Raw genomic sequence first — 20,589 nt, forward strand, 5'->3', positions numbered from 1 at the left:
CATTTACACCCTGCATTTTCTATTACATTTATGAAAACTCAATTTAGATTTCATATTATTTTCATACATGCAAATCTGGGTGAGAAGCAGCTTTCATCCCCCTTTATAATCTATGCTATGTGTAGGTTACTCTTCTCAATGAAGTCCCCACTGAAGGTTGTCAACATGTGGATTCATAATAAATTTGAAGTCAACTACACTCAAGAAAATGTAACATCCCCATAACACACCAAAATGTGTTTAATTAAAATATCAGGAAACTTTTTCTTAGGTTGTAGGATTATACTGAAACATCTTAGGAAGTAATCAGATGTTGGGTTCGAGATGCTCCATGCGTCTCTATAAAATTTGAAAATAAGGTTTTGATTGTGTGTAGAAATATGGCAAACAAATTCCAATTCTTTCATTTTACTCAAAGTTTCTGGGCTCATCTCTTTGCAAATATAAAACCAAAACCCGTCAAATCTGCCTGACTCCTTTTACTTATTTTTTTAATGGACAAATGAAAAAAGTAGCAAATACCTCAGGTATTGACTGGATAGATTCTACAAAATTATCCAAAGATGCTTCCCAAATGGCCAGTTTTACTACATCAGAGAAAAGTACAAAAGACTTATTATTCATGTTGACTACACTTAAATGTTATCACAAAATAAAAGCCTCATTTGCAATTATATAATGTGTTGTTTCCAAATATTAGGATGGCTTGTCTTTGCAAGTAACCTACATAATGTAGGCTTGAGGGTCAAAACACATGCTGCAGGAGACCTGTGATTGGATTTGTCAGTTGTTTTTATACAGCTGCGGGGGGTTCCAATTTTACTGGAGTGGTGACAGTGGGGGGAGAGGCATACTTAACCTTTTCCCCTGCACTGTTTCTCCAATCTAAATCATGCCCCCCGCAAAAAATACTATTAGCCTTGAAATGGAAAAAGTACAGTAATAATTTCTGCTGTTCCTATTAAAATCAGAGTCCTACCACCAGCTTAGTGTAACACACACACAGGTGATCTGATCACAGATCTCCAAAGTTATCTCTCAGCCCAGAAATGAACAGTAATTTTAGGCCTTTAACAAAGCTACTTGCTGCAAGGCTGAATTGCTTAATTTTTATGCACTGAACTGCATATATATATATATAAAGCTAGAATAATATTTTTATAATGCAGCCTAAACTACTGGAATTGTTTTTCCTTTTTAGTATCCGTGTAAGAGAAAATTTGAGATCAGGACTGAATTGTTCTCATGAGAGCCAGTGTGGTGTAGTGGTCAGAGTGTTGGACTGGGAGCCGGGAGATCCGGGTTGTAGTCCCCACTCAGCCATGGAAGCTCACTGGGTGACGTTAGGCCTGTCACAGACTCTCAGCCCAGCCTACTTCACAGGGTTTTTGTTGTGAGGTTAAAATGGAGGAGGAGGAAAATGTAAGCTGCCTTGGGTTCCTTGCAGGACGAAAAAAGGCAGGATATAAATGCAATTAATAAAAATAATAGCAATAATAGTAATGATAATGATAATAATATGGTTCAAAACAGATATATAGCAATGCAAGCTTCTTCAAGGGTACTTTGTCAGTGTACCTCAACAGTAATCTCAGAAATTCAGTTCTCATTGTCTCTGCTGCAGAAGTAGCTTTGCATTACACTGTGGTAGTATTTGCTTATATACCTCCTTGTCTTTGGTACATCTTCATGAGATTTATTCATGTAAATGTTTTTAGATAATGTTTTGGGACAAAATTACTTGTATTTGACAAATATATGAATATGCAATTTCCTCCCATCTCTTACTACATGTCCCAAATTATGATGCAAACCCACAAAATGCTGCTTAAAATGCATGATACAATATACATCTTACCAGAAAGGCATAGAGCATTTGAAAAAGCAAACTTCTCAAGAGTGACTTCATCAGTATCTAGTTCTGAATTGATCAGAATTTCTCCTCTACGAAGCTTTGACTGCCCTCTGTAAAGAGTAGTAAGAGTATGATAAAAAGATGATTGCAGAGTTTGTAAAATAGAGGGAGCGCAAATGGAACCAAAAAGGAGATTATTGGTTTGGAATAGTTAAGACATATTAAACAGGTGAATATATCAATACTCTATTTTATTGGTTCTGGAACACAGGGTGAAATCGAACACTGCACAAGTTAACTTCTGCTCGCATATCGGTACTTCCCTCTCTCCTCCTCCCCCACTGCAGCCCTCACCCCCATGCCTCCTAATCCATTGGAACAAATTTTGAGGATGTGCAGGGGGCTTCAGGGGGAGAGGGATCAGTAGGAGGAGTTAGTAGGAAATTGGAAATCACCCAAATTTCAACATTTCTTTTGAGATTTGGCCCTCATTGAAGCTGAGAATAGCAATGCTTTCTTATTTTGCAAAGGAATTAAGAATGTAGTTTTATTAAGGAAATTATGCCTTGGCAGGGAAGGGTGGATATTTGACAATACGTTCAGGAAGAAAATGTAATCCGTTCAGGGGAACATGTGGCGGTTTAAAGCAGTAGAGAATCAGGTCCGTGCACCTTGGCCCCGCCCCCTAGATCTCCGGGCATGCTGGCCCTGCCAACCTCAGTTCAGATGTTCCCATGCCGAGGTGGCAAGACTTGAAAGGCAGTTCTACTTGCATTCACTTGAACTAGGGATGTGTGAGACATCCATTTGGGGGTGAAACCTCAACTGATTTTTCTGGTTTGGTCTTCACGGATTTTATTCCATTTCTCTCCGCTGGCATCGACTCAGTCTGTAGTGAGTCAACCCAATGCACAGATTCTGGTGTTTTTTTAAATGGTGGCAATTTGCGCAAAGTGGATCTTTTTTGGGGGGGCAGAGAATCTTGAAATCTGTACAAACGGGATAATAATTTTTCAAAATATTTTTTTATTGGCAATTTTGCACTAATACACATGATCACAAGTCTGCCTGTCCTCCATGTAGCCCTGCCATATTCCCCTCTTCTAAATACCTTGTCAATTTCATGCCCTCCAAACACTACTTTGTTTAGCCCAGCAGAGTACATCATCCAGAACTCAGCAATTTTATCCTCCACTTTGGTGCTTCCCAAGTGAAGGGGGGGGGGGAGAATTGACAAGTTCTTTGACAAATACAGAATATGGCTCTGGTGGGCTAAATGAAGTAGTGCGTGGAGAGGATGAAACCGACGATGGGAATATGGCTCTGTGGGGCTACACAGTGGACAGGTGTATTTGTGATTGTGCGCACTTGCTCAAGATGGCCAATACTTTTTTAAAAAAAACATTCATTACCCCATTTGTGCAAATCACAGAACCCAAAAAACAAAGGCGCAAAATATTTCCATCACCAGGAAAAAAAAAAATCCGCTACAGTCCGCCACTGCCACCTACTGGAATGGAAACACTGTGAAATCCCATTGGGCTTAAACACAGCAGGATTCTCAGCATTGCACATCCCTAACTTGAACACGAGTAGAACTCTCTACATGATCCTGGACTCTGCCATATCAGGCATGCATCATGGCTCTTTGTGGATTAAGGGCATAATCCTATGGTGATAGTAAGCCACCTCCAAACTTGGTGGTGGCTGACCACCAAGGTCAGGGTGGGTGGAGTGTGGAGGGGACCTTCTCCTCTGTGCTCCAGCCACCCTGCATTTGTGGCTAGACAGCCAATTTCGCAAGACAGCCTCAAAGTGGGAGAGGGGGAGGCCAGATGGCACATAGGAAGTGTCGTAATGGCGCTTCTGCCGTCCCCTCCCCTCCCCCAGGAATGCCCCCTTTTCGGCCACTCCACGCTGCTCTTCCGAGTCAAAAGCTGGGGATGAACCATGCCGCCTATGAGCTGGCAGGGGAGGGGGCGGGGAGCTGGTTTTCTGGGAACCGACCTAGGAGTGCTGGCTCCCAGCATGGTTCTAAGAATATGAAAAATCCCATGGCTGTCTAGATGGTGTCTAGCGGCCATAGGATTTCACCCTAAATAACACATGATATGCTGACCATGTCATGCAAATCAGCCCTATATGTCAAAAGCTTCTGTCATTATTGGCCTGTTCAAATGGTAGACTCTTCCTGAAGATCTAGCCTGTGGGCAGGCACTACCTTTTTTCACTGATTATAAGTAAGCCGCTCTGGAAGCCTTTTTGGCTGAGGAGCAGGATAAGAATGCATTTATTCTAAATAAATGAAATAAATACATTCTATGTAATTCTATGTAATTGATGACATACAGATACTTACTCTCCTTTCCTATAGTTAATCTCTTCATTCTCCCAGTGAATTAGCGCTACTTCATATGGCTGAATTTCATGCTTTTCCAGCACTTGCATTATATTCTTCATCTAGGAAATGATATATTATATTAACTTGCTTGCAAATATTGTAAAGTCATCCCAGACAAATTTAGTCTACTGGACACGGTGCCTTCAGCCTGTCTGCAAAAACATGGAGGGAGACAGTGGAACTCTTACAGAGTTCCCAACTCCAGCTTTTCCTCAAAAGGCAAATGCAAGGGCAGAGGGTATCTACAAGAAATAATTGGCAGGAAGTTATTAACCCTACCTCACATGTTGATTCCTTTCCACAAATGCCCACAGGTAGTTTTGAATTGATTTTTTTCAATCCAGGTTCCAAAACAGTAAGTCAATTAGAAGGAAAACATTATTTTGGGGGTGGTGGTGGTAGTGAGTTAAGGCATTTCGCAAGGGAGAATTGGCGGGTATGAAGAGAGTTTAAGCATTTCTCCCTCACACCACATTTCTCCTACAAATGCCCTCTAACCCAACATTCATGCCACTTTGGTAGATGCAGATTTGGGAACCCATGTTTTCCAAAGCAATGTGTTAATTCCTCCCAGAATCTGGCAACACTTTCCATGTGGCCAGACCCATAATATCTGCCATCCCCAGTCTTCTCTCCACAATGTACCCTATACCAACAATGATGTATTTATTTTTAAATTATAACCTGCAGAAAGACATCATTGTGAATTAGTTAGAAAGGGTAAAAATCTATGGAAAAAATATGGCACAGAAATCCCACTGCCATTCATATTTAACTAACAAAGGATGAGAGCAATAAAGTAGATTGCAAAATGTAAGAAGATATATGATTAATAACATTTGCTATATCAGGCCAGCCTTTTAATTTAGTTTAATTTTAGGGACACAGTAGTCATTCTAAAACTTTCTGCAGAGGTAATGATTCTGTTTTTATTTACAAGGGAGAATGGCTGGGTACTTTGTGATCGTTTGCTCACTGCTTATCCAAACAAATAAGATCCCAAGGCACAGAACTGCTTATCCTCCTGAGAACTGCTCATTTATGTCAGAAAGCTGCCTCCCCACAACCCCTCAGGAGACACCCTTCCCTTCAGAGGGTCACTCCCTTAATGGAATCAAACTGTGGGTTTTCCCTTTACCCCATATCCTCATCTCAGGAAGCTAATTTTTATAAATCTTTTTTTAAAAAATTATAATTCCTTTACCTAATGTAGTTTACCTCATAAAACCTGACTTGCACCTACCGTTTTTTCTTCAACATTCCAGAACACAACAGATCCTTCCCTGTATTAATGGAATTGCAAGGGTGTATCAGGCTCACACATTACACTTCATAAATAAAATGTACAATTCTTAGCAAGGAATAATGATCTATTCTATTAGCTGCCTGGCTTTAAAAGTGATCAATCAACCAACTGCCTATCGCATTACCTAAGTGATCATTGCTTTTATGAGGCTTCAGAAAACAGTAAACAATGTTCTTTATAAAACAAATAAAAAGTTTTTGCTGAATAAGACACAGCCTAAGATCCATAGACGTGATAGATACAGAGGTCAAAGTGGCGATCCATTGATTAAGCAGAATGGGACAATCCAATTCCATACTCCATTCCTGCTTAAAACCCTGTATATCATATTTATTCACCAATAACATCCATTTAGACATAAATCATGGGTGGCTTTGCCTGACCAGCCTCAATAAGTGCTTCTAATAATGATGGAGACTCTAATGCTGTAAAAACGGCCGAGCCAAACCTAGATACTAACAAATGTTGCAATTTCAAGTACCGCCATTCAGCCATAGCTGGCAAGTCATATTTGGTATGCAAGATAGAAAATAACAAAAACTCATCATCAACATCCACCAGTTGATCCAAAGTAAAAACCTTCTTATCTGTCCATGTCTGCCACAAAAACATTTTCTTACCCATTTTTAGATCTGGATTTCCCCATAAAGTCAATTTAGCATGAGAAAATGGATCAAACTGTAATTGACATGACGTTATACACCACACATCTTTAACTGTCGAAACTGTGGGAGAAACCCTATGCATTCTTGTATGTCTAGAACCTAATGCCATCCATTTAGAGAGGAACCGGACAAGAAGATTCCCAAACTGAACAAGGTGGAAGATCTAATGCAAATGGAAAAGACCAAAATGTGTGTCTATTGGACATCACACATCCCCCTAAATAAGGGGTTGTCTAATTTGGTTAACTGCTGATGGCGCAATGCAGCTAATGCTTCTTTTGAATATATGTTTTGGCAATGTCCAGTCGTTGCTTCTTTTGGGGAGGTTATTTGACAGATACATTTTGTACAAGAACAGTCTTAAATATTAGCTGATGTACACGCTCTTTTAAATTATTTACCTGCTTCATGAAAATTAACAAATGGTCAGCATAAACGGATTCTCTGCGTCCCTTTGACAGCTAAAAGACTGAAATTACAACATTGGAAGGATAAACGCTCACTTCCTATAATGCAATGAATTGAGGACCTTATAACACCTTCAACATTTGAACAGGTGGCATATAGATGCCACCTTCAAAGGGTTACTTATTTGGATATCTGGTCAACTTTCACTGAGGTGTATATATAATTGCTAGTAGGCTGTATTTTCATATATATGCATTTCATATGTATTCATTGCTATGGACATATACAAATGTATGTATGTATATTTTAAAAAGCTCAAAAAAAGAAAAAGAAAAAAACAAACCAAAACCCTTTGAAATAGATGTAGTTTATTTTCTAAAAATGAAAGCCCAGAAAGAGTAGCCATCTTATAGTCCAATTCTACCCATGTTTACTCAAAAGCCAGTCCCTCTGTGCTCAATGGAGTTACTCCCAGGCATGCACATCTACCTGGAGGTAGTAAGACTAGAGGATTGGAACATTAAAGTTCCTAAACCTAGCTCCCTAAACCTATGATTTTCATTTCTGTTAAAAATTTAAAATGTAGCTCACATGCATCTTATTGATGTGTTTTGCTTACCTGAAGAAAAAAATAATCCCAGGATCATGTTCTTTCACAGTGCTTTCTGTGCCGACTACCAACACATTTGCTGCATCTAATTCATAAAAAAAAAGCAGGTGAGGAAACATATTTTAAGACACACCACATTTAGCCTACATCCTATATCTTATTACCTGAGAATCAGCCTGTGGGATTTACATCCAAGTAAATATTCATAGTTCTGTACTGCACATATCTGAACATAATGCCCTATTTCAGAATAAAGATTATGGAAAAATATGCTTTTAAAAATACGGTCAATAAGCAGGACAATAGAAAAAGCAGTCATTAGTGATCCGAAGCTAGCTAAATTCCATTAATTTTCACATTTCACAACACTACTAGCTTTTCAGGAATGCTACTTGTGACACCTTTAGCCACAAAAAATACCAGTTATCTCTAGTCTGTGTTAAGCTATATCGTAATAAACTCTGTACAGCCTTACTTTCACTCCAATGAAAAAGAATGGGCAATATCCAATGTTAGCGGAAACTAGCATTTCCAGAACAGAACAGGACTCGTTCTGGAAAAGCTACTTTTGCCTGGTTTCCAGGATTACTGCAGGAAGTGCTAGCTCCCTGTTGCGTTAGTGGTCATTCCTACTAGCACAACTTAATGAGTGCTGGCAGACTGCCAGCTTTGGATACTGCCCAATGGATTTATGGCAATTTCCCACCACTGACTGAAATGATAATGAACTGGCTTCTACCCAGAGATTAGGCTTAACTAGTCTGTAGATTTCAACAACTGCATTGGTCAAATTGCCATTTCCCATTTTTATCACACACTGACTTTTCTAAAGCATAGTGAAAATGACTTACCAGCAACTTCATCAGTAATTCTTTTAGCTTTACCCCTTTGTTTTTGCGGGAAGCCATGTCCAACTTGATTTTTCCACAAACCTACTCACCATGTTCTTTTCTGTTTTCCCCAATAATGAACATATCCCCTTGTGTAATAGGACTGTTTAAACACATAAACTAGAATAGGGCTAGAAATATTTACCAGATGCCTGTTAGTCAGGGACCAGGACAGGAGCCAATATGTTGGAAAGGCATCTAAGAACCACAGAGAGAGGAGTGAATATAGCAATAACTATCAATATGTTTTAGCTGAAATCTGCTCTAGGAGTCTTGTTTAGATTATTGAAAAAATAAAAATTCTGTGCTGAAATAAACCCATCCATATGCAGTGATCTGGATTTAAATGCCCAGGATGTAATCCATCTAGCTTGTCCAGTGATAACTGGTTATGGTACTGGCATCATTAACATTTATATGAAGGGACAGAATGCAACTAGGAAGTAAGCTCAGAGAAGAGTTGTCTACTTCCTTAGTATCATCTGCTAAGATCCCTCTGTGCCATGACTTCCCATGCTCTTCATTTACTGCAGATGTATTCAGCATCTAATGCTGTCCAGATGGCCAGTGGGACTCACCACTAGCGCAATAGGAACATAACAGTCCCTAAAACAACTGGAAACAAGCCAAAATGCTTGTTTCCAGAATGGGTCAGGTCAGGAGAGCTCACAGAAGGGAATTCCGCTGACCTCTTGCATTCCAGAAATGAGATTTCAGCTCATTTCTAGAACTGCTTTAGGAAGTGTTAGCTTCCCGTTGCACTGGTGGTTGGTCCTGCGAGTGCAACAAATTGAACACTGGCAGTATTGGATACTGCCCAAGTACTATGAAACATTTTCTGTAAGACAGTCCCTTAAGGAGGCAGATACCTTTCCACGCTCTACAATCTAAGGATACTCATCTGTTGTTAGGCTGCTGGCCTAGAAGGCAGAGAATCAGTTTTCAACATCACAGAACCCAACACTTTGCCAATGAGCCTTGCCACTCTTGTCTCCAGGACACTTGGTTCTGGTAGCCAGAGTCCAGCTTTTGCTAGATCGGAGACCCAGCACACTGCAGCTAGGGGCCTTGCCCAAGGCCCTGTAGTCATTCCAGGAGTTTCTCAGCACTGCACCTTCATCTTCAGGGTAGTCCATTGGAACTCCTGAAAAGGTATCTTTTGAACTGTTGAATCCCCTGGAGAACCTTTGTGTGCAAATGGTAGCCGCCACCTCTTTACCCACTTTGCTACTGAGGGGATTGCAAGTGCATGTGGAGAGACCTGTGTTACACAGAACCCTTTGCTTTGCTTTGCTTTCCATTCCATTCTCTCTCTCAGAAGCCACAGAACACTGATTTGTTTATCCTCAACTGCCACAGCGCTCAAATAGCTGGAGTCCAGCCCATCCAGGACAGGACCAGGCAGGTGAAGCCACAGCCTAGTTTTGGCATGCAACCACCCTCAATTTAGACATCAAGAGCTCCTTAGGCTAATTTCTCCATACTTAAATCCTGTGAATCGATCTCTAGGGTGTCCATCTGGTTCTCTGCCTTTTATGTTTAATATACCTAGGATTGTTTGTTGCATATCAGAGGTGCAGAAGTGTTTTCATGTGAGGTGGCAAACAGCCGCCCCACCCCCGGCCCACCGTGGGCCATATGACATCAGTAAGCGTGGCCCCGCCCACTGACATCACATCGGGGGGCATGGCCACACCCACTGACATCATCCCCCCAGCTTTCCTCCCCTGCTTCCACACTGCGGGAAGCACAGAATTCCATGCCTCCACCCAGTACAGATAAAAGGACTCAGATGGCACCAAGAAGAGCACTCTTTGTGTAGCACAAGAACCCGACTCAGACTGTTTACTCTGCACCTCACAAAGCCTCACAGAATATGTTTCTCCCAATAACCTATTTAGCGATCTCCAACTCTTGTAACCATGTTATTGACAGCCCTCAACCAGTCAGCTCCATTCACCTCTTGCCCTTTCTTGCCATGTGCATTCCATCTAAGGATTATTCAAACCCCCTAAACTTGATGAGTTAATGAAATCTTTCGGTATATATGTTTGTCTAAGTAATTTTATACACACACATACGCAGAGAGAGAGAGACAGAGATCTTATATATTAGATCTCTTTAGACACCATATGGCACTGAAGGAACTTTATCTGGGAAACGTAGTTTAATGTACACAGTGTAATACATAAGAACGTAAGAGCCATGCTGGATCAGATCAAGGCTCCATCCAGTCCAGCATTCTGTTCACACAGTGGCCAACCAGCTGCCCATGGTAAACCCACAAGCAGGACACGTGTGCAACAGCACCCTTCTGCCCAAGTTCCTCAACAAATGGTGTACATAGGCATACTGCCCCTGATACTGGAGGGAGGATATAGCCATCAGGACTGGTAGCCATCAACAGCCTTATCCACAATGAATTTGTCCAATCCCCTTTAAAGCCATCCAAACTGGTGGCCATCACACCTTATGGAAGTGAATTCCATAGTTTAACTATGCACTGTGTGAGGAAGTACTTCCTTTTATCTGTCCTGAATCTCCCACCCATCAGCTTCATGGGATCTGTATTATGACAAGAGGGAGAAAAATGTCTCCCTCTCTCCGTATCCACTTTCTCAACATGCATAATTTTGTACACTTCTATCATGTCTTCCCTTACTTGCCTTTTTTCTAAGCTAAATAATCCCAGCTGTTGTAACCATTCCTCATAGGGGAGTTACCCCTTGATAATTTAAGTTGCCCTTTTCTGCACTTTTTCCAACTCTTCAATATCTTTTTTAAAACTGTACACAGTATTCTAAGTGTGATCACACCACAGATTTGTATCAGGGGAGTATGATCTTGGCATTTTCATTTTCAATTTTTTTCCTAATTATGCCTAACATCAAATTTGCCTTTTTCACAGCTGCTGCACACTGGGTCAAGTTCTCTTTCTCAGTCAGTCACTGCTAGCTCAGATTCTATCAGCTTATACTTGAAGTTGGGATTTTTTGCCCCAACGTGCATCACTTTACACTTGCTTAAACTGAACTGCCTTTGCCATTTTGATGCCCATTCTCTCAGTTCAGAGAGATCCTTTTGAAGCACCTTGCAATTCCTTTTTGTTTTAGCCACCCTAAATAATTTGGTGTCATCAGCAAACTTGGCTACTTCACTGCTCACTGCTAATTCAGACAATTTATGAATAAGTTGAAAAAACACTGGTCCCAATTCAGATCCCTGTGGGACCCCACTGTTTACATGCCTTCATTGGGAGAGTTTACCATTTATTCCTACTCTCTGCTTTCTGTTCTTTAACCAGTTAATGATCCTTCCTCTTATTCCATGACTGCTAAGTTTGCTCAGAAATCTTTGCTGAGGGACTTCGTCAAAATCTTTTTGGAACTCCAAGTAAAAAACATCTACCAGATCACCCCCATCCACATGTTTCTTTGACACCCTCAAAGAACTCTAAAAGATTTATGAGACAGAACTTACTTTTGGGGAAGCCATGTTGATTCTTTTTCAGCAGGCTTGTCCTTCTATATGGTTACTAATTTTATCTTTAATAATGCTTTCTTTAATTATCTTTAATTAAATTAACTTTAATAATTTACCGGGAACAGATGTGATGCTAACTAGGCTGTAATTTCCTGGATCTCTTTTAAAAAATTGATATTACATTGGCCATTCTCCAGTTCTCTGGTACAGAGGCTGATCTTAGGGACATGTTACATATTTTTGTTAGAAGATCAGCAATTTCACATTTAAGTTCTTTAAGAATTCTAGGATGGATACCATCTGGATTTGGTGATTTATTTACATTCAATTTGTCAATAAGGTTGAGTATACCATCTTTTGTCACCACTATTTGCCTCAGTTCCTCAGACTCCCTTCTTGAAAACATCAGTTCGTCTGCAGTGAAGACAGATGAAAAGAATTTGTTCAGCTTCTCCGCAGTCTCCTTATCCTCCTTTAGTAAGCCTTTCACTCCATTGTCATCCAGTGGTCCAGCTGCTTCGCTAGCTAGTTTCCTGCTTCTGATATATTTAAATAATTCTTGTTGGTCTTGATGTTGTTAGCGATAAGCTTCTCAAAATGCTTTTTTCCATCTCTTATTGTCTGCTTGCATCTCCTGTGTGCAAGGTTGTGCTCTCGTTTGTTTTCTTCATTTGAGTAAGACTTTTGTTTTCTGAAGGAAGCCTTCTTTTCTCTAATAGCTTCCTTGATCCTGCTCATTAACCATGTTGGTGACCTCTTGGACTTGGTGGTACTTTTCCTAACCTGTGGTATACATTCTAGCTGACCTTCTATTATTGTGGTTTTGAGTAACCTCCAAGCTTTTTGATGGGTTTTAACCCTCTTGATTCCCCCTTTCAACTTCTTTTACCAGTTCCTTCATTTTAGAGACATTTCCGCTTTTGAAGTCAAATGTGACTGTGCTGGATTTCCTTGGCAATTTTCCACTTAAATATATATTAAATCCGATAGCATTGTGGTCACTGTTAACAACTGTTTCAACAACGTTTACATGTCATACTAGATTCTGGGCAACACCACTTAGGATTAAATCCAGGGTCACCTCCCCTCTGGTTGGTTCCATGACCAACTGTTCTAGTGCACAGTCATTTAGGGCATCGAGAAATTTAACCTGTTTGTCGTGACTGGAATATGCGTTTATCAAATCAATGTTGGGGTAACTAAAGTCACTCATTATTACAACGCTTCCTTGTTTGGAGGCCTCCCTGATTTCATTTTCATCTCATGATCACCTGGAGCATTCTGGTCTGCGGGAAGATAGCATGTTCCTAGTACTAAATTAGTTTTGGAGCTTGGTATTGCCACCCACAGTGCTTCTATGGAAGAGTCCACAGAAAACCCTCTTAGCTTTTCTAGTCTGCTTGACACTATGCCCTCTTTGACATACAGAGCAACACCTCCCCCAGTACGCCCTATTCTTCCTGCAGAATTTCTATCCAGAGATGACAGTATACCACTGGTTCTCTCCAATCCACCAGGTTTCGTAATGCCCACTATATGTACATTCTCCCTTGGAACCAGGCATTCCAACTCTCCCATTTTGGCTCAGAAGGTTCTAGCATTTGCATAGAAACACCTATACACAATGTCCTTCCCCAGATGTCTCTGGCATGTGCCACTTCTGCTATGGCACTTAGGCCTCTTTGACTGGCTATCATGTTTCACCGCCTATTTCCTCCCCTTCTACATTTGGGCAATAGGAAACATTTTCATCTTCATGGGTTGATTCAACCCAAACCAGATGCTTCTCAGCTCCAGTCAGCTTTCTGCCAGGATTCAGTTTAAAAGCCGCTCTGCCTTTTTTATATTTAACACTAGCAGTCTGGTCCCATTTTAGTTCAAGTGGAGCCTGTCCCTCTTGTACAGGCCTGGCTTTCTTTGAAGCCAAGAGTCAGGAACCATTTTGTTTACATTACAAGCTTAATGGCTGAAAACTTGCATGTCTAAACCGAAACCTGTCAATATACAATACTATATGAGAAAAATACAGCATGAATATAAGCCAATCACCCCTTCTAGTGCCATGTCTGGATGGTCCCAGGCCTATCAGTTTGGAAGCGAAACAGAGCCATCCAAAGAGAAGGTAGTTATTTATGTGTACTCAGAGGAATTGCCCAGATACGCAGAAGTATATTGGTTTGTAAATTAAAGGATAATTTTAAGAAAAACCTGATCGACAAAGGCCTATGCTCAGGACTTCCAGAACTAATAAAATGTTGAGTGCATTACTTTCAGGGGGAAAAGGAGGTGGGAGGAAAGGGGATTGGCTTGCTTAAGCCTACAACAGCTTACAATATCCTGGAGATGGAATTAGGGCTTGCTTGAAAAGCTATCCTCTACATCAAGAATGGGCAACATGTGGCCCTCACAGCCCCTCAGTGTGGCCCCTGCCATCCCATGAAATTCAGGAAGACTAAAACAAACAAACATTTTTTACAAATGAAATGGCATCCATAGCTGCTATGGAGCACCAAAAGAGTCAAAATCAGCTTGCAAACAAGTGCCCTTTTGGCACTGCATAGTAGCTCTGGATGCCATCTTTTTTTTTTATTGTATTTCCCCACCCCGGTTTTGGCATCTACAAAGGGTGGGGTGCAACCTATGAAGGGGGGTCCAGGGAGTGAAAATGGCCCACAGACCTCACAAGGTTGCACACCCCTACTCTACATGCTAATACAGTGGGAGTGGGGGAGAAGGAAAAGGGCATGTTCTCCTATTCAGTGTCCAGAACACACACATCAAAGTAACAATGAAGCAAGCCAGCCCAAACCAGAGCCCTGTGGCACTACATAGGAGAGCGGAATAAAGTTGCAAGAGAGTGGAAAAGATAAGTCTTTTTTTCTTGCCCACCTCCTGAACCCCACCCTGCCAAAGAGCCATCAACATCACTACACAATTCCTCTTCCAGGCTCCCCCAAGTTCTAAACAGGAACATTCCTGTTAGGTGCTGAGAATACACTGCAATGTTTCATTGAACATCCCCACTTATACAGCACTATTTCCAAAAGAATGTCAATAGGTTTCTTTATTTCAGATTAAAGTCTTATCTACAGGAGTTAATGGAAATGCTGTCAGCACCTAAGAAAAAAATATGTTCAACAGTGGTAAATGTTGGCTGTGCAACAAATTGTTTATTTTTTTACTCTCCAAATTAGATTTTGATAGTTACTGCTTTATTTAAGTGCTAAAAAGCAATTACACAAATTCCTTCCACAGTTTAATCACTCTATGGATTGCACACTGCAGATTTAGGAAGCTCTACTGAATCGAAACAGCTCAGGAATACAGCCAGAAAGTATAGAAGGTAAGAGGGGGGAATCACTATGGGGAGGTCATAGGAAAATGCTTGTGTGTGTGCCGTTGCATCATTTGCTAAGTGTTTACTTCATTTCTTAGAACTAGATTGGTAAAGTAGATATATTTTGATGCAGTAGCATCATGGCCAAATTATACCATACATGGGATTATGTTTCAAGCAGCATTTCTGTGCAGAAAGCCTCTATACAGAATCTGCAAGGTAATCATAATTATGTCAAGATAATATTATCTCTGAAACAGCATCAGTTTAAAAAAACAATATAAATACCCCAGTCATATTGCTAAAAGGAAGTCTGCTCTTTGTATTCAACCGGCGACTTGTTTCTAATAGAGGGGGAAAAAAGTGTTCAGAGGTCTACCTCTAGGTAATGTTGTTATTTCAACATATCCATACGATGTCAGGTCAAGGCATAGGTTACCAAGATGATATTCATCTGCTGTTGCAAAGGCTGTGCACTGCATCAAATCCTGTGCCAAAGGAACAAAGTTTAGTTTTAGAAAACGATCAAGGGATATATTTAGAGAACATGTATTTGGCTCAGTCACCAGCACTAGATGAGAGGTCTATGACCCCTGGTATCAAATGTAACTTTAAAACACACACACCAGTGGATTAATACTAGCATTTTGCCAGTAGGTGGCTACAACATTTTGTATAATAAAATTGCTGGGCTTCACAAATCCTAACTACTATGTGTGTATAAAAATTATATTCAAAGCTGCAGACCTTTCACCAATATCAATGGTTTAAGATTAGGCATAAAAGATATTACATTAGGTCTCCTTAATTCCTTCCTGCACCTGTTGAACAAGTCCAAATGCAGGCCTGCTGGAAGCATTCTGGAGCTAGGAAAAAATATACCAGTTTGGGTACATTTTAAAAGCCTCCCACTATGGCTTTGATCGTATGCAAACGTAGTTGGGTGCAAGCCCCCTCTAACTTTAGTGTAACTTACTTCCTAATAAATATGCATAAGATTGGGCAGTAAGTAAATCTATTTCCTGTTCCTTCATGTACAGGTTAGAAATTACCTGCAGTACTTGGATAAATGGCTGGCCCTTAAGGTTTTATCCCCTCCATTCTCTTTCTTCTCTCAAAAGGCAACATTCAAAGTACTCAATTTTTAAATTATCCCCAAAATACAATTCCAAAAATTGTGCAATTGTAAATTCATTACAGATGTTAAACTGACTCCCTGCTTTGTTGTTCAGTCGTGTCCGACTCTTCGTGACCCCATGGACCATAGCATGCCAGGCCTTCCTGTCCTCCGCTCTCTCCCGCAGTGTGCTCAAGTCCATATTCATTGCATCGGTGATGCTATCTAGCCATCTCATCCTCTGCCGTCCCCTTCTCCTTTTGCCTTCAATCTTTCCCAGCATCAGGGTCTTTTCCACTGAGTTTTCTCTTCGCATTAGGTGGCCAAAATATTAAATCAATAGTATGTGTACACACATATATACATACACACACACACACACACACGGATTAACATTTGTCCTTGCAAAAAACCACACTTTAGCCTGAGAATTTCTGCATCCAGCAGGTGGAGCTACACATTGGAGAAAAGGACAAATTCAAACTGCAAATATTTTTATGTAGTCTGTCTGAGTCAGTGTGATCTCTGGCACAAGATTTTGCCATGTGGCAGTTTCCACTTGAAAGTACCCTACTCTTTCAGCATTTCTGACACTTTGCCCTGTATTTTGAGCTGGAAAAAACACAGCACAGAAAATGGTGTCTGAAAAAATTGTTGTTTTTTTTTTCAGAAGCTTCTTGGATGTCAAACCATCAGTGTATTCAGAAACTGACTTGCTTCTCAAGTGATGTGGGATACTTAGACCATATTCCACAAACCACAGTTCATACAAATCCCTCACTTGCTGCAATATAATGTGATCAGTTATACTGGGAGATTGCAACATTGTTACAGAGGTATTTAGAAATGTTACCCTATGTAACAATTATGAAAACATGCCTAAATAGTTGTTTTTATATAGTGTTACATCATAAAGAAAAATACTTGCTAACTATTGCACAGAACTACACATATAACTCAATCACTAGTTATCCCAGGATTATTGACTATAGCACATGTAATAAATGGGCAAAGCACGGGAAAACTTTCAGTCTCAAACTCTAACATCCCTTCCAGTACAGAGGTCCTTAATCCAGCATCATTCATGACCCCGGGCTGAAGCAAAGGCTCCAAACTATATAAATTTTAATTGATGTAGTTTGCACGTAATGGCAACCCATCAGTTTAAAAACTGATTGTTCTGCACGAGTGGCCGAGAGCAGGTGCACTGCCTGCAGCGCACCTGCCTCTTCCATTTTTACTTCACAACCGACAATTGGCTCCTTTGTAGGATGTAGAGATGCGAAGGCCCGGGAAAAAAAACAGAAAAATTGGAAAAAACTGTCTTTCGCATTTTTTCCAAAGACTGTTTCCCTCCCCGCCGCCCCGCAAAATTGAACAGTTTTGGATTATAAAATATTTTCTTTTAGAATTTAAGACAAGGTGTTCATATATTGTTACCCATCCTTTACTCCCCACAAAATTATTTCCAAAAGCTATGTAATAAGAACACTTTTATAAAAAGTACTAGGGATGAAAAATGTCTGGAAATAATGAAGCCATGGGGGAAGTATTCTTTAAACCTGTCTGTAAGATTCCCAGCATAGTTATTTCTTCCATTCCTTATTAAAATTATTGATCTAATGTATCTTTTACTGATATTTATTTAAGGATATTCCAAGTCATGCTCAGTTTCCCAACATGTGAGTAGAGTCACCATATCATAATATGGAAGAAAATGTGCATTATTGACAGTTTGGGTTTTGTTCTAGAGAGTCCTGTGTTTCTGGGCTTGTTCTGTTTATATGCTGTAGCAGTCAATTAATATAGTTCTAATCTAAAACCCACACAAGAAAAGACACTGTAGGTTATTCTGCCACCTTCACCAGATGCAACGGAATAGCATATGGGTTATCCCACCTATGTTTCTTTTTTTTTTAAAGTTAACTTTGAAGCTTGGGTCTACAGAACTCACTGCCAGAGTTTTTAATAAAGTTCTCAATTAGACCTCACCACTAGGGAATGCTGCCTCAGCTGTTAAACCTTTTAACTGCTGCCACTAGAATAAACCTTCTCTTCCTAAAAGAAACTCAGTAGCTTGGTTCCTATGCTGTAGGCATGGGGTTGACAGAGTCTAGAGTCCACCTTTCAAAATGAACAAAAAATAAATGTGGTTGTTCAGGCAGGCATTTGGGGTGGATTAGGGTATTTTTAGAAATATGATGTTTTAATGTAGAATTTTATTGTTTTAAAACTGTTGTATTGCTGTACATCGCCCAGAGCGGCCAGGTGACTGGCCAGATGGGCGATTAAGAACTTTAAATAATAATAATTTATGTACTTCATCTATGAAATTATGATCTCATGGTTATAACAAAAACAAACTTGAACAATCTTCAAATTGTTAAAAATTATTGTTGATAATTTACCATTACCATTACCTCTATACTACCATTGTCTGTGATTAAGGCTAACAAGGATTCTCAAGATGACTAGCGACTACGGTGGTACAAAAAGCAAGGTGCCAATTTCAAAACGTATGTAGGGCCTCAACTGTTTTTCTGCAGAAGTTCAAAAGACAATTTTGTACATTTACAGTTTAAAAAAAATTATATGACCCAATAGCTTTTTTAAAAGAGCTAACCATCCCATGAAGACTAGACTTCGGCTATGTTTTGCATACTACTTTCTCTGAAAAGCAACAATGACGTATCTAGCATTCTATGGGGCTTCACTTATATAACTGAATGGATATATAGTACTCGCTAGCTAAATGTGCTTAAATATACTTTTTCTATTTTCACCATTTAAGTTAGTTTGGTTGGACTTAATTTTTTTTATGCTTTTTAAATGAATGTGATTTTCTGCTCTAACCCTCATCTACCATTACATGGTTCTCAAACTTTGCCAAGCAAGCCTCCTCATATTAAGAAACAAATGTTCTAAGGACGCAATCCTATGCGTGTTTAGACAGAAAAAGTCCTACAACTGCCAGTGTGCCCCAGCCAGCATGGCTGGCTGGGGCATGCTGGGAGTTGTAGGACTTTTTTTCTGTCTAAACATGCATAGGATCATGCCTTGAGCCTCTCCCAAGTGGACTCTTTTACTAGCCAATACACCAGGAATAAAAATGGAAGTAGCATGACACAAAGCATAGGGGCCTCAGTAAAAGGAAACAAAAGCCCATCTCCATGTATAAATGCTCTTTCCTAAGCCATGGCCAAACTGAGTTGGGGAACTGGGTCAGGGAAGAGCTCATGCTTCTATGGGTTGGCCCACCTCATATTTTGGTAAGACTGAGTTTTCTCCATACCTGCATAGTATGATATTGGTGTTTGTGAGTTACAGACTTTGAAGATGTCATACTTTACCTCAGTTTCAGATGGTAGTGGTAGATTAGCTCTAGATGGCTGCTTGGTCCTAGATGCCTTTAGTGGCCTTTTAGCTGGTACGATACCTTGGTTTGGCATAATTTTACTAGCTGATAAAACTGAAAAATGTCTTTTTGGTATATAAGTCATTCTTCTTATACATTTTGAATTGTGCGTGTAACTTGCATTTCTAAGAGCACAAAATTGTTCCCTGGATGGAGGACAAACATTCATAATCAAAGGATTCACAGTCTTTCCTGAAATAGTAACATTAGCTTGTGGTCTCTGCCAGTCCATGGCTTGTACACCAACACTGGTTAAACAAGAAGCTGCTGCCTCTGGAATGCACAGATTGATATATCTATTTGCTAATAGATAGTTGCTTGATGTCCCTTGAAGACTGTTGCTTGATGTTAAATGCCCATATTTATGAAAGCATTGGCACTGGCTTATTGTGTGTGAAGATCTAGCCAGGAATCTCAGTAGTTTAATTGCCATCTTTTCACTGTGACCTGAATAAGAGAGTTAAAGAATATCAGCTTTCTGGAAATGAATAATATTTATCATTTTACAGAAAGATCTATACTGCAGTTAGTACTGCAAGTCAATCACATTAATTCATAGGATTCATTCTGCATTTGTAGGCTCAGCTTCAAAGGAAGCAGCAAGGGAGACAGCAACAATAAATCTATTTTACTTACCACAGCAAACATAATGGCCAAATATAGGGTTTAATACATAAATATAGATATATAGAATGTTTGTCCCCAAACACTCTAAAGTCATGTTAACGTCTAGCGGGGAGAAGTGCCTTGCTTCAAAGTAGTATGACTTTAGCCAAGGAAAGGCCAGTGGTTGAAACTATGCAGAACATTCTCAGCACAGAAGCTGCTAGTCAGCTAAGGACTAAGTCAGTGCCAGTTCAGCAACACCCACTGGTAAACCAGATGTGCCCAAAGCTCACACACCATGCACGGAAACGTATTGGTTATTATGCTACTCTGGTCAAAATGTATTACTTAGATCAGCTCAGCTCAGTTCAGCTTCCTTAGAGGCACAGTACCTGGAGGAAAATTATGGGAGGTGGGGGTCCTGAAGTAGGTGGGACCTTTCTTGGCCCAGCAGTGAAGGTTTGGAATTGCAGCCAGCTGTGCCTCAAAGGAAAAA

At 40.1% G+C, this 20,589-nt stretch overlaps 1 protein-coding gene across 11 annotated transcripts in view; it reads right to left on the reverse strand.

The window, feature by feature from the left end:
- Nucleotides 1–20,589, reverse strand: part of RMND1 (required for meiotic nuclear division 1 homolog) — a 43,178-nt gene that overhangs the window by 18,810 nt on the left and 3,779 nt on the right. For all 11 annotated transcript variants that reach the window (XM_084827845.1, XM_084827848.1, XM_084827847.1 and 8 more), the window contains 7 exons: nt 19,423–19,934; nt 15,335–15,443; nt 7,255–7,330; nt 5,500–5,539; nt 4,215–4,315; nt 1,859–1,965; nt 523–587 (listed from right to left, as the gene is read on the reverse strand). In XM_084827845.1, coding sequence (XP_084683971.1) covers nt 523–587; nt 1,859–1,965; nt 4,215–4,315; nt 5,500–5,539; nt 7,255–7,330; nt 15,335–15,443; nt 19,423–19,920 — 996 coding nt within the window. In that variant the 5' untranslated portion in view covers nt 19,921–19,934. The remainder of the gene's footprint in view (nt 1–522; nt 588–1,858; nt 1,966–4,214; nt 4,316–5,499; nt 5,540–7,254; nt 7,331–15,334; nt 15,444–19,422; nt 19,935–20,589) is intronic.

The sequence above is a fragment of the Heloderma suspectum genome, chromosome 1, assembly GCF_057233095.1.
Source record: "Heloderma suspectum isolate Gila_16-S chromosome 1, 16-S_ref, whole genome shotgun sequence".
In the NCBI taxonomy this organism is placed as follows: Eukaryota; Metazoa; Chordata; class Lepidosauria; order Squamata; family Helodermatidae; genus Heloderma; species Heloderma suspectum.